The following is a 14396-nucleotide window of genomic DNA, read 5'->3' as shown; positions in this document are numbered from 1 at the left end:
TAAAACACTTAATATATTGTTTGGCATTAATTTTTCTGTGGTATGGAAAATACATTATGAAATATGGGTACCAGATAGCTTTAGTTTGTTGTTTCTGGAGTATTTTGTCCATAGCAGTTCTGAGAGGATGACTCATTTGGGTAATTTATTTTGGTTCCATATTATACTCTAGTCCCTCAATTAAATATGTGTAAATATTGAGTACTATATTATGTGATTCTGCTTTCTATTCAGACTCAGTATCGAGAGCATGAGATTTTGACTCCTGGAAACAGATCTGGTTCTGTCTTGTCATAAACTTTGCAATTTAAGGAGTTAACTTCAGTTTATACATCAATGAAATGGGTATAGTAATGGACCTCAAAGGTTATTATTATGTTAAATAAATTCTGGACACTGTCAAGCATATAGTAAACTTTAAATAAATGAAAGCACTGTTATTTTTATTATCCCAATATACATGTACTTTTATTCCTTCTCCAGGTCCCCTTTTCCCTTCACCTTTTCCTTCTCTTTTTCTCTACCTAGGCTCGTAGTACTACAAGTTAAGCCCATGCAATGGGACAGCAGTCCCCCAAGAGGAGCAGCTTCTTAGAATATTCATTTTGTTAAACAACAGGAATAAAATGAGTACTCTGAATATTTTGAAAAGGTGTTGGGGAAAACTTTCAAAAATTACAATGAGATTTTAGAATAAACTAATTACATTTTTTGAGACTTCAGATAAGTGCTTTGTTATCTCGTTTTAATGTGTGAATTGGATGCATCTAGGCACACTGTCTTAAAATACAGACTAAAAAACTAGGTACATTTTTTTAGGCTTCATCACAATTTCTTGGAAGAATTTCAGGGATTTTATTCCAATCAAACTACTTTTAAAGATCACTGCAGTGAAATGAACGCATCAATAAAATATACGGGCTTAAAAATGTAAAAAATGTAAATGACATTTAATATTAATGAAAATACAAGAACTTTAAGTTCTGTTGGTCCAAGTATAATTACCAAGTGAAAATTTGAAGATAATCTCAAACATCTGTTTTGAATTGTCTTAGTACAAGAAAAAGTTTAGTGAATATTAAAACCCTTTATTCCTTAAATAGGATATAGAATAACTCCATCTCTATTTTAAAAGAATGTGAGGTGTGACCTTAATTTTCATTTTCTCCTTTCTTTCCTATCCTCCCCTCCCCTCCATTCTCCTTTTCATCCCCTGCTACCCAGCTGCAGAAGTTAATTATATTCCTCAATTTTGGCCAATTTTCAGGATGATTCCTACAAATTTCCTCTCTTTTATTCATGTATTTATTCCCTTTTATCTCTATTCCTAACTTGAATTTCCCTTTGCACCATAGGCAACTGCTCTAATGTACTTGATTTGCCTCCTGAGATTTATAATATACCCTTGTAAAATATGTAGTGTGATATTTGGGTGGGAATGAATTTTTAATATTTTTAACAGAATGCATTAGATATTTTAAATCTTTATAGGCTTTTTAGGGTCCATTCATGTTACAATATTTACATGGAATGTGTTAGTTCTCATTGCTGTATCGTAATCCATGAAGTTTATGTCTCACATGATACTCCCATGATGGACAGGTTGATTACTTCCTACTATCAGCCAACACTAAGAGGCGTGCATTAAACATCTTACATGTTTCTCATCTCTTAGATGAGAATTTCTCTGGGAGTAGGATTGCTGGTCAGGAATTATTCATGACATAGGCAGTGACATTTGATGATTTCACAGAATACTGTCAGATGGCAGAACACAGTGACTTTCCCAGGCTACGTAGCCCCCGGCAATGCACAGGGTCCATTCCCATATCCCCACTAGGACTTGGCCTTATCCAGTGTTCTAATTTTTGCCAATCTCAAATCTCGTTGTTATAATTTGCATTTCTCTGGGTTACTACGAAATTTGAGTATTAGTTAAAATTATTTAATGTGTCCTAGAATTTATTCTAAATACAGTCCCTCATTTTCTTTGATGTTTATAATGTCTCCTCCTCGTGTATTAATGCATGTTTAACTTTGTCCATAGTGTCCTTTAATAAATAGAAGTCCTTCATTTTGAGATACACAAAGTCATCATTTTTTTTACTTTTTGAGTTCTATTTGGAGGTCTTTTTAAGAAGCCACTTTCCCTTCCACAGAGATCATCTATATATTAGTCTGTTAACTTTACTTTTTCACATTTATCTTTTAAAACCATCTGGAGTTTACCTTTGTATATGGTGAATATGTTATAAAGATTCAGTTGCATTTTTCTCTCCTGTTATGGTTATTAGAATTACATTTTTTTGAGTTCATAAATTATGGTAAAATATTGATTGGAATTACATTGGAATTTATAGATTAATTTTGGGAGAATTGACATCTTTATAATGTTAAATTGTCCCATCCGTGAGCCTTGGAATATTTCTCCATATTTTTTGAGTTTCTTTTTCGGATACTTGTAAGTGATCAGACCAGCTAGTTGTAAAAATTGATCTGATATATAACAGTTGACTTGGCTGATATGATCAAATTTGTCAAGTAATAGGAAAAAAAACCCCTAAAGCTACACTGATTAATTCCATAGGTTAATTATATAGACTTGAACATCACATTAGCCCTTTTAAAGGTGCTTTTTATAGTTTATTTTAATGTATTTTCCTGTAAACTATGTCTGTAAAAGCTAGCTTTTTAACTGGTTTATGTGTCAACAATGGTTTTGTGTTTTTTGGTTGTTTTTTTAACTTTTTATCATTGAAACATGATAAATGAACAACTTTTATGGAAAGTTTACTATTTAGTTGACTACTAATAGGATTTTTCTTTTAGGTTATATTCTATAGGATAGCTTTATATTTTTAGAAGTAATCCTTATGTTAGCATTGGGTTCTGGTAGCATTGAAGCAAAAATCAATTATATTTGAATTTAAAAGTATAGAACAGTAACAATAAAAAAAAAAAGTGGGCAAACATTTTAGGGTTAGTTTTGTCAGCTCTTACTTAAAAACCTAAACTCTTTTTTGGTAAACACAGTACTGAAGAGTAGTTATCTAAGGAGGAGGGGATTTTCAAGAAGAACTGTTTTCATATTTGAATGTGACGAAATCCTCTGTTGGTTCCTTTCAGACAGAGACCAGCAGAAAGACACTGGTAGTAAGAAAGTTGGCTTAATTACTCCTTGCACTGAGGGAAAAGTGCACCATGGGGGTCCTGGGGAATCTCAGTATTTGTCCTATCATTGGATTTGGATTTTAGTTGGGTAATTTGGGAGAGGGTCTAAGGAAACAGGGGAGTACTCTAGATCAGATGCTGGGACAGTTCTGTCTATGCCTGGATAAAGAAGTCATTCGTTTAACAAGAGAGAAGGATGTTTGGTATTTTGTAGGTTGTACAGTGGCCTTTTTTGTATGTGTTTAGTAAAATTATGAAGTGATCTTGCTTTGTCTCATTTATCTTGATCTCAAAGTAACCTTGTCTCCAGCTGGTTTTCTGTAAGATGGTATATGTACAACAGGAGAACAAAATGGTCTGGTGGTGGTGAGTGTCAGATGAAGACATCAAAGTCTACCCTTCCTTTCATTTTCCGCTCCCTACCTCCTCTCCTCCCTCTTTCATCTATAAGCAATTAGAATTGTTTAAAAAAACTATGTACTTAAGTTGGGAATTTTCTTCTTTTTGTAGTCACCTAGGGCAATGACTTAATCATAAAAATGTGAGTGATTTCTGTTTGTCCAAAAAACAAGAAACTTAGTAACACACTGTGCCTTTGCCACAGATAACCTTGCTGATAATTTTCAGTTTCTAAGTTGTAGTCTTACTTTGAAATAACCAACTCCTCTGCTGCCTTTCCCTGTAGAAGGCATCTTAGATTCTTTGCTCTTACTTTTCCCCCTACCTGGAATCGCCAGTCTTTGCAAGGCTGCTTCCTTATTCTGTTTTTAGAGATCACACCCATTTCCCTATTTCTAAGATATCCCTGTTTAAATTAGCCTCATTCCCTCCATCTTACTTTGTTTTATATTGTTTGTAGCACTTATCACCTGAAGTTAATTCATTTCTTCTACTATGTGGCCTTCCCATCTCCATTCCACTCCCCACTTCAAACATAAGCTCCGAGTGGGTGAGAACTTGTATGTACGTACAGTTCTAAGTGCCAACCCCCAATAATATTCCTGGCACAAAATAGGTGCTTAACATATATCTGTTTAACAAACAAATACATTTATGAATGAATAAATGAACCACTAACCAAATGAGTAAACGTATATTCTAGACATAATTATTTGTTGACTATTAACAAGAGAAACACTTAATTATTTAATTGGGATATAAGTACTTGAAAAAAATGTCAATCAGTTTCTTTGGAAATATGCCTTAGTACTCAATGTAATTTTCTGTTACAATTTTTTTTCTCCACATCTGTGTTCTAAGACTATGGGTAAGATGGGATAGCATTATAATGATGTTTTCCTGGTGCTTAAATTAATAGTTGGATGCATTTCTCTGGAGTGATTCCAGTGTAAATTATTTTCATTTACTAATGCCACAATCAAAGCAAAACTTTGGGAGAGGTGAGGTGGGTTGAAAAACAGCCTGACTATTAGAAGTTTCCACTGAGCCATACTTTATTAATTTGGTGGTGCGGGGTGGGAGGTTAGATATAAAGTACATATGGTGTTTTGCCTATTGAATTTGAAGATAATTATAATTTACTATATATTTTTCATACCCTATATTTTTTAACTTATCTTTCAATTTTTTCTATGGACTCATAATGCCAAGGCCTAATTCGTAGTATGTGAATGTTGGTTTGCAGTGAAAGATGGAATGTGGTATGAAAATATTTATTGAGTGTTTGCTGCATGGCAGGCACTGTCTTAAATACCCTACATATACAAACTCATTTAACCCTTGTCAACAAACCCAGGAGATATGATTTTCCCCCATATTACAGGTGAGTAAACAAAGGCAAATAGTGTTAAATTACAGGGCACATAAGCAAATTTGAGATTAGAAGAGTCTACACATTTTTATGCATTAAAAATTGATATCTCAAAACCCCTTTCATTTTTCACATACAGCTATTAATTACCCAAATAAATGTTGACACACATAAGCCTTCTCATCCTCATCTATTTGAGAGGGACTCTAATTTCAGAACCCAGCACCCATCTCCTTGTGGGAAAGAATGAAGACAAGAGAAGCATCCAAGTTTGAGGGATAGGTCTGTTTGAGAGCCATGCTGTGTGGACAGCTGTTGGTGGGGTATCTTATAATATTGAGAAATCTTGATTATTTGGAGTGAAAAATAAAGGGTATACAGAAAATATAGATTTTTAAAGTGTGACTATGCGTGAAAACACTGAGTTACTGATTTTCCCATATATGAATTTATTGACAGGAAGGGTATAAAAGAACATTATATCTGAATAAAGCATATATACTTAACTGTTTTAAGAAGCATAGTGTTTTACTGATACATTCTGATAACTATTAAGCTTTGATCTACTTAGTTATCTTCTTTTTTATTCCCACTTCTTCTATGTCATTTATTAGTGTTTTTGTATTTGAATGAAATCTTTGTTCATTTTAAGATGGTTGCTTATAGTTGTGATTTAGTAAGTATACAATAATTTCAGTCCATGAAGACCCCTACTGAAATTTGAAACAACTTCAAGTCCTTGTAGGTGATCTTAAGGTAACATAGTTCTTGACCTTATGATGAACTGTATGTGTATATCAGCTTTGAGACATAAAAAATTTTTTTAGGCTTTCATTGTATTTAATCCCCTAGTTTGGTGAAATGTTGGAGTATAAAGGAAATAAATTTTCTTTCTTAAAAATATTTTGTGAGGGTTTTTTTCTCTCTTTGTGGTACTTCCTGACAGCCTGAATATTATGTCATGTATAATTGGAATGACACTCAGCCTGAATACTTCTTTCTGTTTTTGGCAGCGTGGGGTAACCTTGGAAATGTTCTCAAGAGTCAGAGCAAAATTTCTGAAGCTGAAAGCGCCTATAGAAACGCTTTGTATTACCGAAGCAACATGGCTGACATGCTTTATAACTTGTGAGTATGCGTTGCCTTCTCTAGTTTGGTTCATCTTTGAAATGTGGTGAGAAGGGCTATTGATTTACCTGCTGGAAATGGGGGTGAATGATAGCTGATACTCTGAAATAGTCTTTTCATGAATCATGCCTCTGAGATTGGTAGTTGGATGATGTTTGTGATCTCTTTGTTTTGGGCCACATCATTGATATTCATGTATATTGATATGGCTGAATTTTTTTGAAGTATTATGCCATATAACATAATAATTGGTTTAAATGCTTTCAGTTTTTTTTTTTTTTTTTAAAGTTTGCATCATTAGTTCTTGGTTGGGTTCATAAAATAAGGCTGCTATGTATGATACTCTGTATAATTGCTATCTTGATTTTTAATAATGATAGATTTTACCCTCTGTTAAAGAATTGCTGATGTCAAAGTATATATAGAACATGTACTCAACCTGGGGAGTTCTCAAATAAGATAATGTTTTTCTTTTCTTTTTCCACCCTTTCTTCCAAAGGTAGTGATGATTAGGTTGGGATAATGGGATAATTTAGAATGTCTGTGTATGTTGGGTTAGAAAAATCCCTGGGGAGAAAATCTGTTCTGTTATTTGAATAGAAAGCCCCAGGGGGTGCAGTTAGATGTGAGTGGATAAATGCAAATTAAACTGAAATCCTTTTTCTGTCTCTTGTATTTATGACACTCTTTTGTTTATAAGTAATAGAAGCTTAGTCTAACCTTGCTTAAATGCAAAGGAGAATTTATTAGCCCCCATAATTGAGAATTCCTGGGGTTGACTAGATGAAGGCACAATTAGATCCAGATGCTTTATTATGTTTCAGGTATTTGTCTCCATTTTGTGTTTTTGGTTTCCTCTGGGTTCACTCCATTCTCTGTGTGACTCTTATGTTAATGAGATGACTCCTGCACCTTTATGCATATAGACTATTCTCTGAAGGAATTGTCTTGGTGTCTCTGTTAATCCTGGAAAAAGGTCTCTGACTGATCTTGCTGGGATCATACATCCTTTCTTAAATGAAACTTTGGGCCAGGGGTTCCTAAGAAACCTCCATTGACAGTGCCTCCAGGGTTGGAGTGGAAGGGAGGAGGACTAGTTCCCTGTAGGAAGGGACTAGGCATCATAAGATGTCAACTACTTGTGTTTAATGACTGCTTTGTAATATCAACAGCATGAAACTAATTTGTCAACTTCATTTTTAATATGCATTTGTGTTTCTGGTTACGTCTAATCTTTTGTACTGGCTAAATCTAAAAGCAGAGATGTAAAAAATTTTTTAAAAATCTAGGTTTTTAAGGGAAAGCAGACAACATGAGCTCAATTTAACTTTCTGTTTGTGTATTTACCTTGTCTTTAATCTCCTAGACTCTAACCCTGGGGTCTCAGACTCGTGGCCTGTAATCTAAATTAGGTCAGCATGTGTTTTGTGTTTACCTGCACAGTGTTCAATTTTCTCTTTTTTACCTGGAAGGCCTACAGGTGGAGCACTCCCTCTCCAGTTCCCACAACCCCTGATATTCACTCCCTGTTGTGTTTCATACTTCATCATGTGTATATTACCAGCATTTTCCCTGAAATAATTTGAGATTGCATATTTTTCTTTACTTGCATGGATGTATCTAGATACTCCCACAAAGGCTTTCCCCCCATGTCTTCTTCATCTGAATAATGTGATGTTCCTTATTATTGTTTAGTATTGATTATTGAATAGTATTTTTATTTCATGAAAAAGAACCTTATCAGTTTGATAAATTTACACCTTTTTTTTGGGAGGCCTCCTAAAGGAGTGTTGTCAAGGGATCTCTTGCCTTGCAATATGGGATGCCATTTTGCTTCTGGTGCCCATTCTCCATATGTTGTCAGGGGAGAAAGTAAGCTGCACAACCAGCATCTCTTCTTTGAACTTGTTTTTCCCTCTCTCATCTATAGCCCCTGGTTGAAAAGTTACCTACTTCTGGTGATACTTGTTGGGCAGGGGTTGAAAGAAAAAGGAAATGTGTCTATCCAGGCTTATTCTTTGCTGAGAAGAGAAATGTATTCAATTAGATGAATATACTTTACATGTAATTTAAAAGCTGCATCTTATAACTTACTCTGTGGATGCATATGTGAACTATGAAAGCATATAGATAAACCTACCTAAACCCTAATGAAAAATTCTTGCTGAGGAAGTGGTTATTAACAGGATTTGGTTTCTTACCCTCTATTTGTAGGAAAAGGGATATGGCATAATGCCATTTATAGTTTCAAAATAATTTTACTACGTGGTAGGTTTTTTTAAAGTATACTTAACTGTTAGCTCAAATGGAGACGCTTAAATTCAGATATGTTGGCAGTGATTTTGAAGTATTGGATTATATAACCCATGTGGTGGACAGAATTCTGATAATGTTTCAAAATAGGTGAGTTCTTCGATGATTTTTAATCAAATATTAATAAAACACCAAAATAGATATTTTAAAACCTATAATATCATAGATATGTCTGGTATCATATGTCCCTAGGAGCAATCTTATTTTTTTTTCTGTTTATTTATTTACATAGTTAGGAAAAAAGCCAGGTTTTCTCATGGACAGTTAGAGCCCATTTGACAAAGTAAATTTTTATGAGATATATATATATATGCTATTTTCATCATATAATTTTTTCTGACATACAGAAATTGCTCCTTGTTGTATTTCAGATCTTGAAAGAAAAGGAGTTTGCTTTGCTTAGTTTTACCTGTAAACTTAACCCAATAACATTCCTCTGTGGTAGCAGCAGGTGTTAATCACATTTCATATTATCAGTTATAGTTAAGTCTCTTAAGAATATTTATGACCAAACCCTGAAACTAATGAAGCTATTATATTCGTTAACATAAAATACCCATATTTATTAATAAATTTTAGAAGCTGTTGAAAATCATAAACTCCTGTTAGATCCTCTACTTGACTTTAAATCAGTAATCTAGATTTTTTTGAACACATTCAGTGTTCATAGATCTATGTGCTTTGTAAATTATTGGAAAAAAACTATTGCTAGAAAATTTTGTTAGGAATATAACCTGGAGGTATGCATCATTATGTAACTTCAAAACAGTAATTACTAAAGAGAGGTACACCACCACTGGCCAGACACAGAGTGATTCTAAGGTATACCACCACTGGCCAGAAATAATCTTTAAACTAATGCCTTTAATTTCATCTTTATGTTTATATTTAGAAAGTATAACTAGCACATCTAAATATTATTCTAGGAGAGAATAGAGGAAAAAAAAGGGTGATTTGGAAAAGTATTAAGTAAGCAATAGTACAAATAATATGTGATTATAGCTGGAGTTTAGGAAACATTGAATTAAAAGATTTTAAAACTGAGGACTTTTTTTTTTTTTTTTTGCAGGATTAATACCAAGTTATATCCAAGAGGTGCATATTCTTATTTATAAAATGATGGAACAATTTTAACTTTTTTACTTTGGGAGAAATTACTTGAATTACTTTTGTGTGCCAACCACTCTTCTTAGTTTCTTACATATGGTTTGACAGTTTATCTTATCATGAAGCCTACAAAATGAGGAAAATGCAGAGGTAATTTGTGTAAGATCACACAAACAGTAGAGGAGCCAGTATTTGAACTTAAGATGTTCTGATTCTACAACCCTGCAACAATAATATTTTTGCTCAAGCTGGCAGAAATAAACCAAGGGTGTGGGGAAAAAAATCTCAATATACAGCTTTTAAATTCAGAAAAAAAATTAATTCAAATCACCTTTCATATAGAAATAAAATACTTGGAATTACATCTAACAAAGTATAAGTTAATTTTTTTTTATGATAGTTGCTTAGTTTACTGAACTCATGCTGTAGAATCTTGTTAAGATCATGGGTTTGCACAACTAAGCTTAGAGTTGATTTCAAGAAGAAAGTACTGCAGAAATTGTTTTTAATTTTCTAAATCCATTAATTATCACATTGTTTTGATATCACTTCAATCCATGCTTACAGATTATAGTCATATAATGTGAAATTTAAAACAGTACTTAGTTCTACTCTTTTGGTTTGAGGTATAATTGACATAAGATTTTATTAGTTTCAGGTATATAACATAATGATTCAATATTTGTATATATTGCAAAATGATTACTACAGGAAAACTAGCTAACATCTGTCACCGTACATTGTTATAAATTTTTTTTCTTGTGATGAGAACATTTATTTAGCAACTCTCTCTCTTTGCAACTTTTAAATATGTGATGTGGTGTTATTAACTAGTCACTATGCTATATGTATGTTATATCCCCAGGACTTATTTATTTTATAACTGAAGTTTGTACCTTGTGAGCCCCTTCACCCATTTTGCCTACCTTCTACCAATTCTACTCTTAATAGCAATAGATATAGTTCATTTATTGCATAGCCTTATATTTAGCCTTTTATTCATATTATCAAATTTATTGAAATTCAGTAGTTCCCACAAGTAATTTTAAGACCAGATTTAACAGATCTGCCTTATGATGTTGGTCTCTGTTTTCAAGTATAATACCTTTGCAGGGACAAAGCAGATGGACCATTGCTTAAGATTTACACTGTCAAATCTTGTAAATACACAGTCGACTTTCAGCCTTTTAACTGCACCACTCATTGCCATTTGAAATATAATTGATTCTCGTCTGAAAAATACTCAGTGTTCTTTAACTGTTATAGATTTGTCCCAGTTAGTCTGTTCCAATTGCTACCTAAACAGGGAAATCAGTAGAACATTGAATATTTCATTAGGCATCAGATTTCAGAATGCAGATAATAAATTTAATGTGGTTTAATCAATTCTTGATTATCTTACATAACAGAGGGGATTATTTCTGTGGATAATAGAGATTTTACCACCATTAGTTAGTTGTCATTTTTGTTCCGTAAGCATCTAAGTAATCATCTAATCTGAGAAGCTAGGAAAGGAGCAATACAATAAAGTAATGAATTTTAGGGAAGTAAAAAGAAAATGTTAATGAGGGAGAATATGAAGAAACAGTTGGAAGTAATGAATAAATGTAAGCACTTGTTCTTTAAAAGATGAACAATTTATGGCAAAAGTAATGGACAAAATAGAAAATCTCAAAAATACAATATTGAGAATGAGAAAGGGCCTGTATTCAGATATATGGAAACTTAAAGTAACACAATGTTAGTTATGGACGTGAAAATCTTAGTGATATGAAAACTTTTCTGGAAAAATATAAATGATTAACATTAGCCCAAGAAGATGTAGGCAATCTGAATCAAAAACCTTGGAAAAATTTGAAAACTATATTAAATAACTTTTTCCCCAAGGAACAAAGTTAAGGCATTTCATGAGTAAGTTCTATCAAATCTTTAACCAAATGGTATTTCTTACATTAGTTACACTTCTCACTTATTCTTGTGAAGCTAGATAAAATTGACAGCAAAAGGCCTGATGATATTTAAAACCAAAAAACAATAGAGAAGAAAAACAACAGAACTCAAAAAACAAAATAAAAAGCAAACAAGTGAGAATAAATAACAGAACCACAACAGGCCAATAGACTTATGAATATAAATGTAGATGTATCTTAAAATTAATATAGTGGATGCAGCAGCATATTAAAGATTAAAATACCACTATCAGGTGGAATTTATTCTAAGATTTATAGTGGAGTATTCAATACCATAATGTAATTGCTATGCTCTTTCATTTCAAAAAGTCAAGAGGGACTTCCCTGGTGGCACAGTGGGTAAGAATCTGCCTGCCAATGTAGGGGACATGGGTTCAATCCCTGGGCCGGGAAGATCCCACATGTTGTGGAGCAACTAAGCCCTTGCACCACAACTACTGAGCCTATGTGCCACAACTACTGAAGCCCGTGCACCTAGAGCCCGTGCTCTGCAACAGGAGAAGCCACTGCAATGAGAAGCCCTCACACTGCAACGAAAACCCAGTGCAGCTAAAAATAAAAAATAATTAAAAAATAAATTAAAAAAAAAAATGATCAGAAGAGGAAAAATGTTAATGATCATCTCTACATGTGCCAGGAAGGCTTTTGATCAACATGTGCTTCAGAGAACAAGACAGAAGTAAGCTAGGAATAAATAAATACTTCTGCATCATAAAGATTATCTGTCTAAAGTAATAGAAATACCATATTTAATATTGAAGTACAGTGGTCATTACCATTCATATTCAGCTTCATGAAGTAGTGGCAGTTTCTTAGTGGTTATTATATCTCTCCATATCTGTAGGAGTTCTAACTATATTTGTTGATTTTATAAATGAATTATGAAATTCATATCAGAGCAGAGCAGATTCCATTTGTCACTGGCTGTAAGTGATAAAATTAGCAATGGGTATTAGGCACAGTCTTTGCATTGTGTAAGTGTATGTCCATCACTGTCACTAAACAGTTCTATGTTCTGAGAGCCTCTGGAATTAGGCGTCCAGAGCTGTTATATTGAAGTTTCAGAAGCAAAGACGCTTATGTTAGGGTTGGTTGGTGTATTAGTTTCCACAACAAAGTACTGCAAATTAGGTGGTTTACAATAATAGAAATGTATTGTGGCACAGTTCTGGAAGCTAGCAGTTCAAAATGAAGGTGTCCGCAGGGCATGCTCCTTCTGAAACCTTTAAGGGAATCCTTCCTTGCCTCTTTCCTGTGGTTTGCTGGCATTCTTTGGAGTTCCTTGGCTTGCAGCTGCATAACTCCAGTCTCTGCCTTTGTCATCATCTGACACTCTCCCTGTGATGTTGTCTTTACATCCTCTTATCAGGATACCAGTCATATTTCATTGGGGGGCCCACTCTTGTTATCACATTACATCTGCAGTGACCCTTTTTCAAAATAAGGTCATATTCTAAGGTACTGGCAGTTACAACTTCAACATGTTTTTTGGGGGAGAGACATAATTCAACCAATAATAGCTCCCTATTGGGAGCTTCATTTTAAGAGGCTGAGTGACAGATAGCGGTACCATTCTATCTATCCGTAGTACCAAGCACAATGCCAAGCACATGAGTTTTTAATGGGAGAGAGGTGTCGAGGAAAAGACTCCTTAATGAAGCTAAAAATTTGCATAGAATTTCAACAAGTTTATATATCTCATGATGCTGAGAACTCTGTCTTAGGAGAAAGTAATTTAGGAGGATAGAGCAGTGAGTGAATGTGGGGTGCAGAGTTGTCACCAGAGATCTCGTTCTAATGAGAGATTTATTTGTTCAGGACCAGGTTTGGAGGACCCTTGAGATGTTAGAAGGATCAGAGATTCTGTGGGACTACCTGATAATGGGGCTGAGCCATTCCTTGAATCCTCATTGAAAACAAGGCACGAGAAGCCTATAGAAATGAGGTCTGTAGAAATGAGGGGGAAAGTAAACCTCAGGACAGGGTTTCCTGCCGATTTCCATAGATTTGTGTATGTGTGTGTGTGTAAGGGATGGAGGGAGGTGTTCAAAGGATACCGGGTAAGCAGACTGGTCTCCCAAAATAGAGAATTCAGGAGAGGCTATCAAACAGGAGGGCCAGGAAGTGCTTGCCATGTCTGAGGCCTCTGCACATACTATTTGCTTTGCCTGCAGCATTCTCTACTATTTTCTCCTCTTATGAACTCTTTATACCCTGCTCCCCATACTTTTTGCCTGGCCTGATACTTATACATACCTGTGTACGTCTCTGGGAAGATTTCTTGATACTTTTCATATTACCAGAGCTAGAAGATAAAGATAGTTGGTCCCAAATGTTACCATAGCAACTAATACTTGGCTCTTTTTAGTATGGATCATACATGTGTGATACCATGTTCCCCTTAATTATAGTGTAATCTCTTTAAGGCCAGGGAATGTTTAGGTACCATTCTATCCCTAGTACCAAGCACAGTGCCAAGCACATGAGTTTTAAATTATGTATATGTTGATTAAGAAGGTAATGAACGAGTTAAACTATGGTTATGTTGATTAATAAACTAATGAATGAATTAATAAACTATTATGGGTTAATGAATTCACTAATTAATGAAAATAAATCAACAAAGTTCAAGTTTGCTGGACAATAATCCCATGTCCCGCCCATTATATGTAGCCAGTCCACTTCTTTCCCAGCTCATGTTACTGGCCATATTCACATGTTTGACTCTTCATATTGATTTATTGCACAACTTTTTCCATTATACATATCTATGAAAAAAGTCACTGTCCAAAAAACGTAACAGTAGTAAAATTCCCTCACATTGAACATGGTTATTATATACGTACTGATGTGGGATAAAGATTCTGGAACATATTATCTGGTATCAAGACTTGAGTTCTCTTTTCCTTTCTCCCACAAACCCCAAATATTTTCTT

At 34.1% G+C, this 14396-nt stretch overlaps 1 protein-coding gene across 2 annotated transcripts in view; it reads left to right on the top strand.

The window, feature by feature from the left end:
* The window catches only part of TMTC2 (transmembrane O-mannosyltransferase targeting cadherins 2), a 370895-nt gene that overhangs the window by 206959 nt on the left and 149540 nt on the right, over positions 1 to 14396 (top strand). For both annotated transcript variants that reach the window (XM_057742666.1, XM_057742667.1), the window contains exon 4: positions 5956 to 6070. In XM_057742666.1, the coding sequence (XP_057598649.1) occupies positions 5956 to 6070 (115 nt within the window). The remainder of the gene's footprint in view (positions 1 to 5955; positions 6071 to 14396) is intronic.

Source organism: Hippopotamus amphibius, chromosome 7, assembly GCF_030028045.1.
Source record: "Hippopotamus amphibius kiboko isolate mHipAmp2 chromosome 7, mHipAmp2.hap2, whole genome shotgun sequence".
NCBI classification, from domain to species: Eukaryota; Metazoa; Chordata; class Mammalia; order Artiodactyla; family Hippopotamidae; genus Hippopotamus; species Hippopotamus amphibius.
Note: the sequence above shows the minus strand (reverse complement) of the source record. Positions and strands in the feature narration are given on the sequence as shown.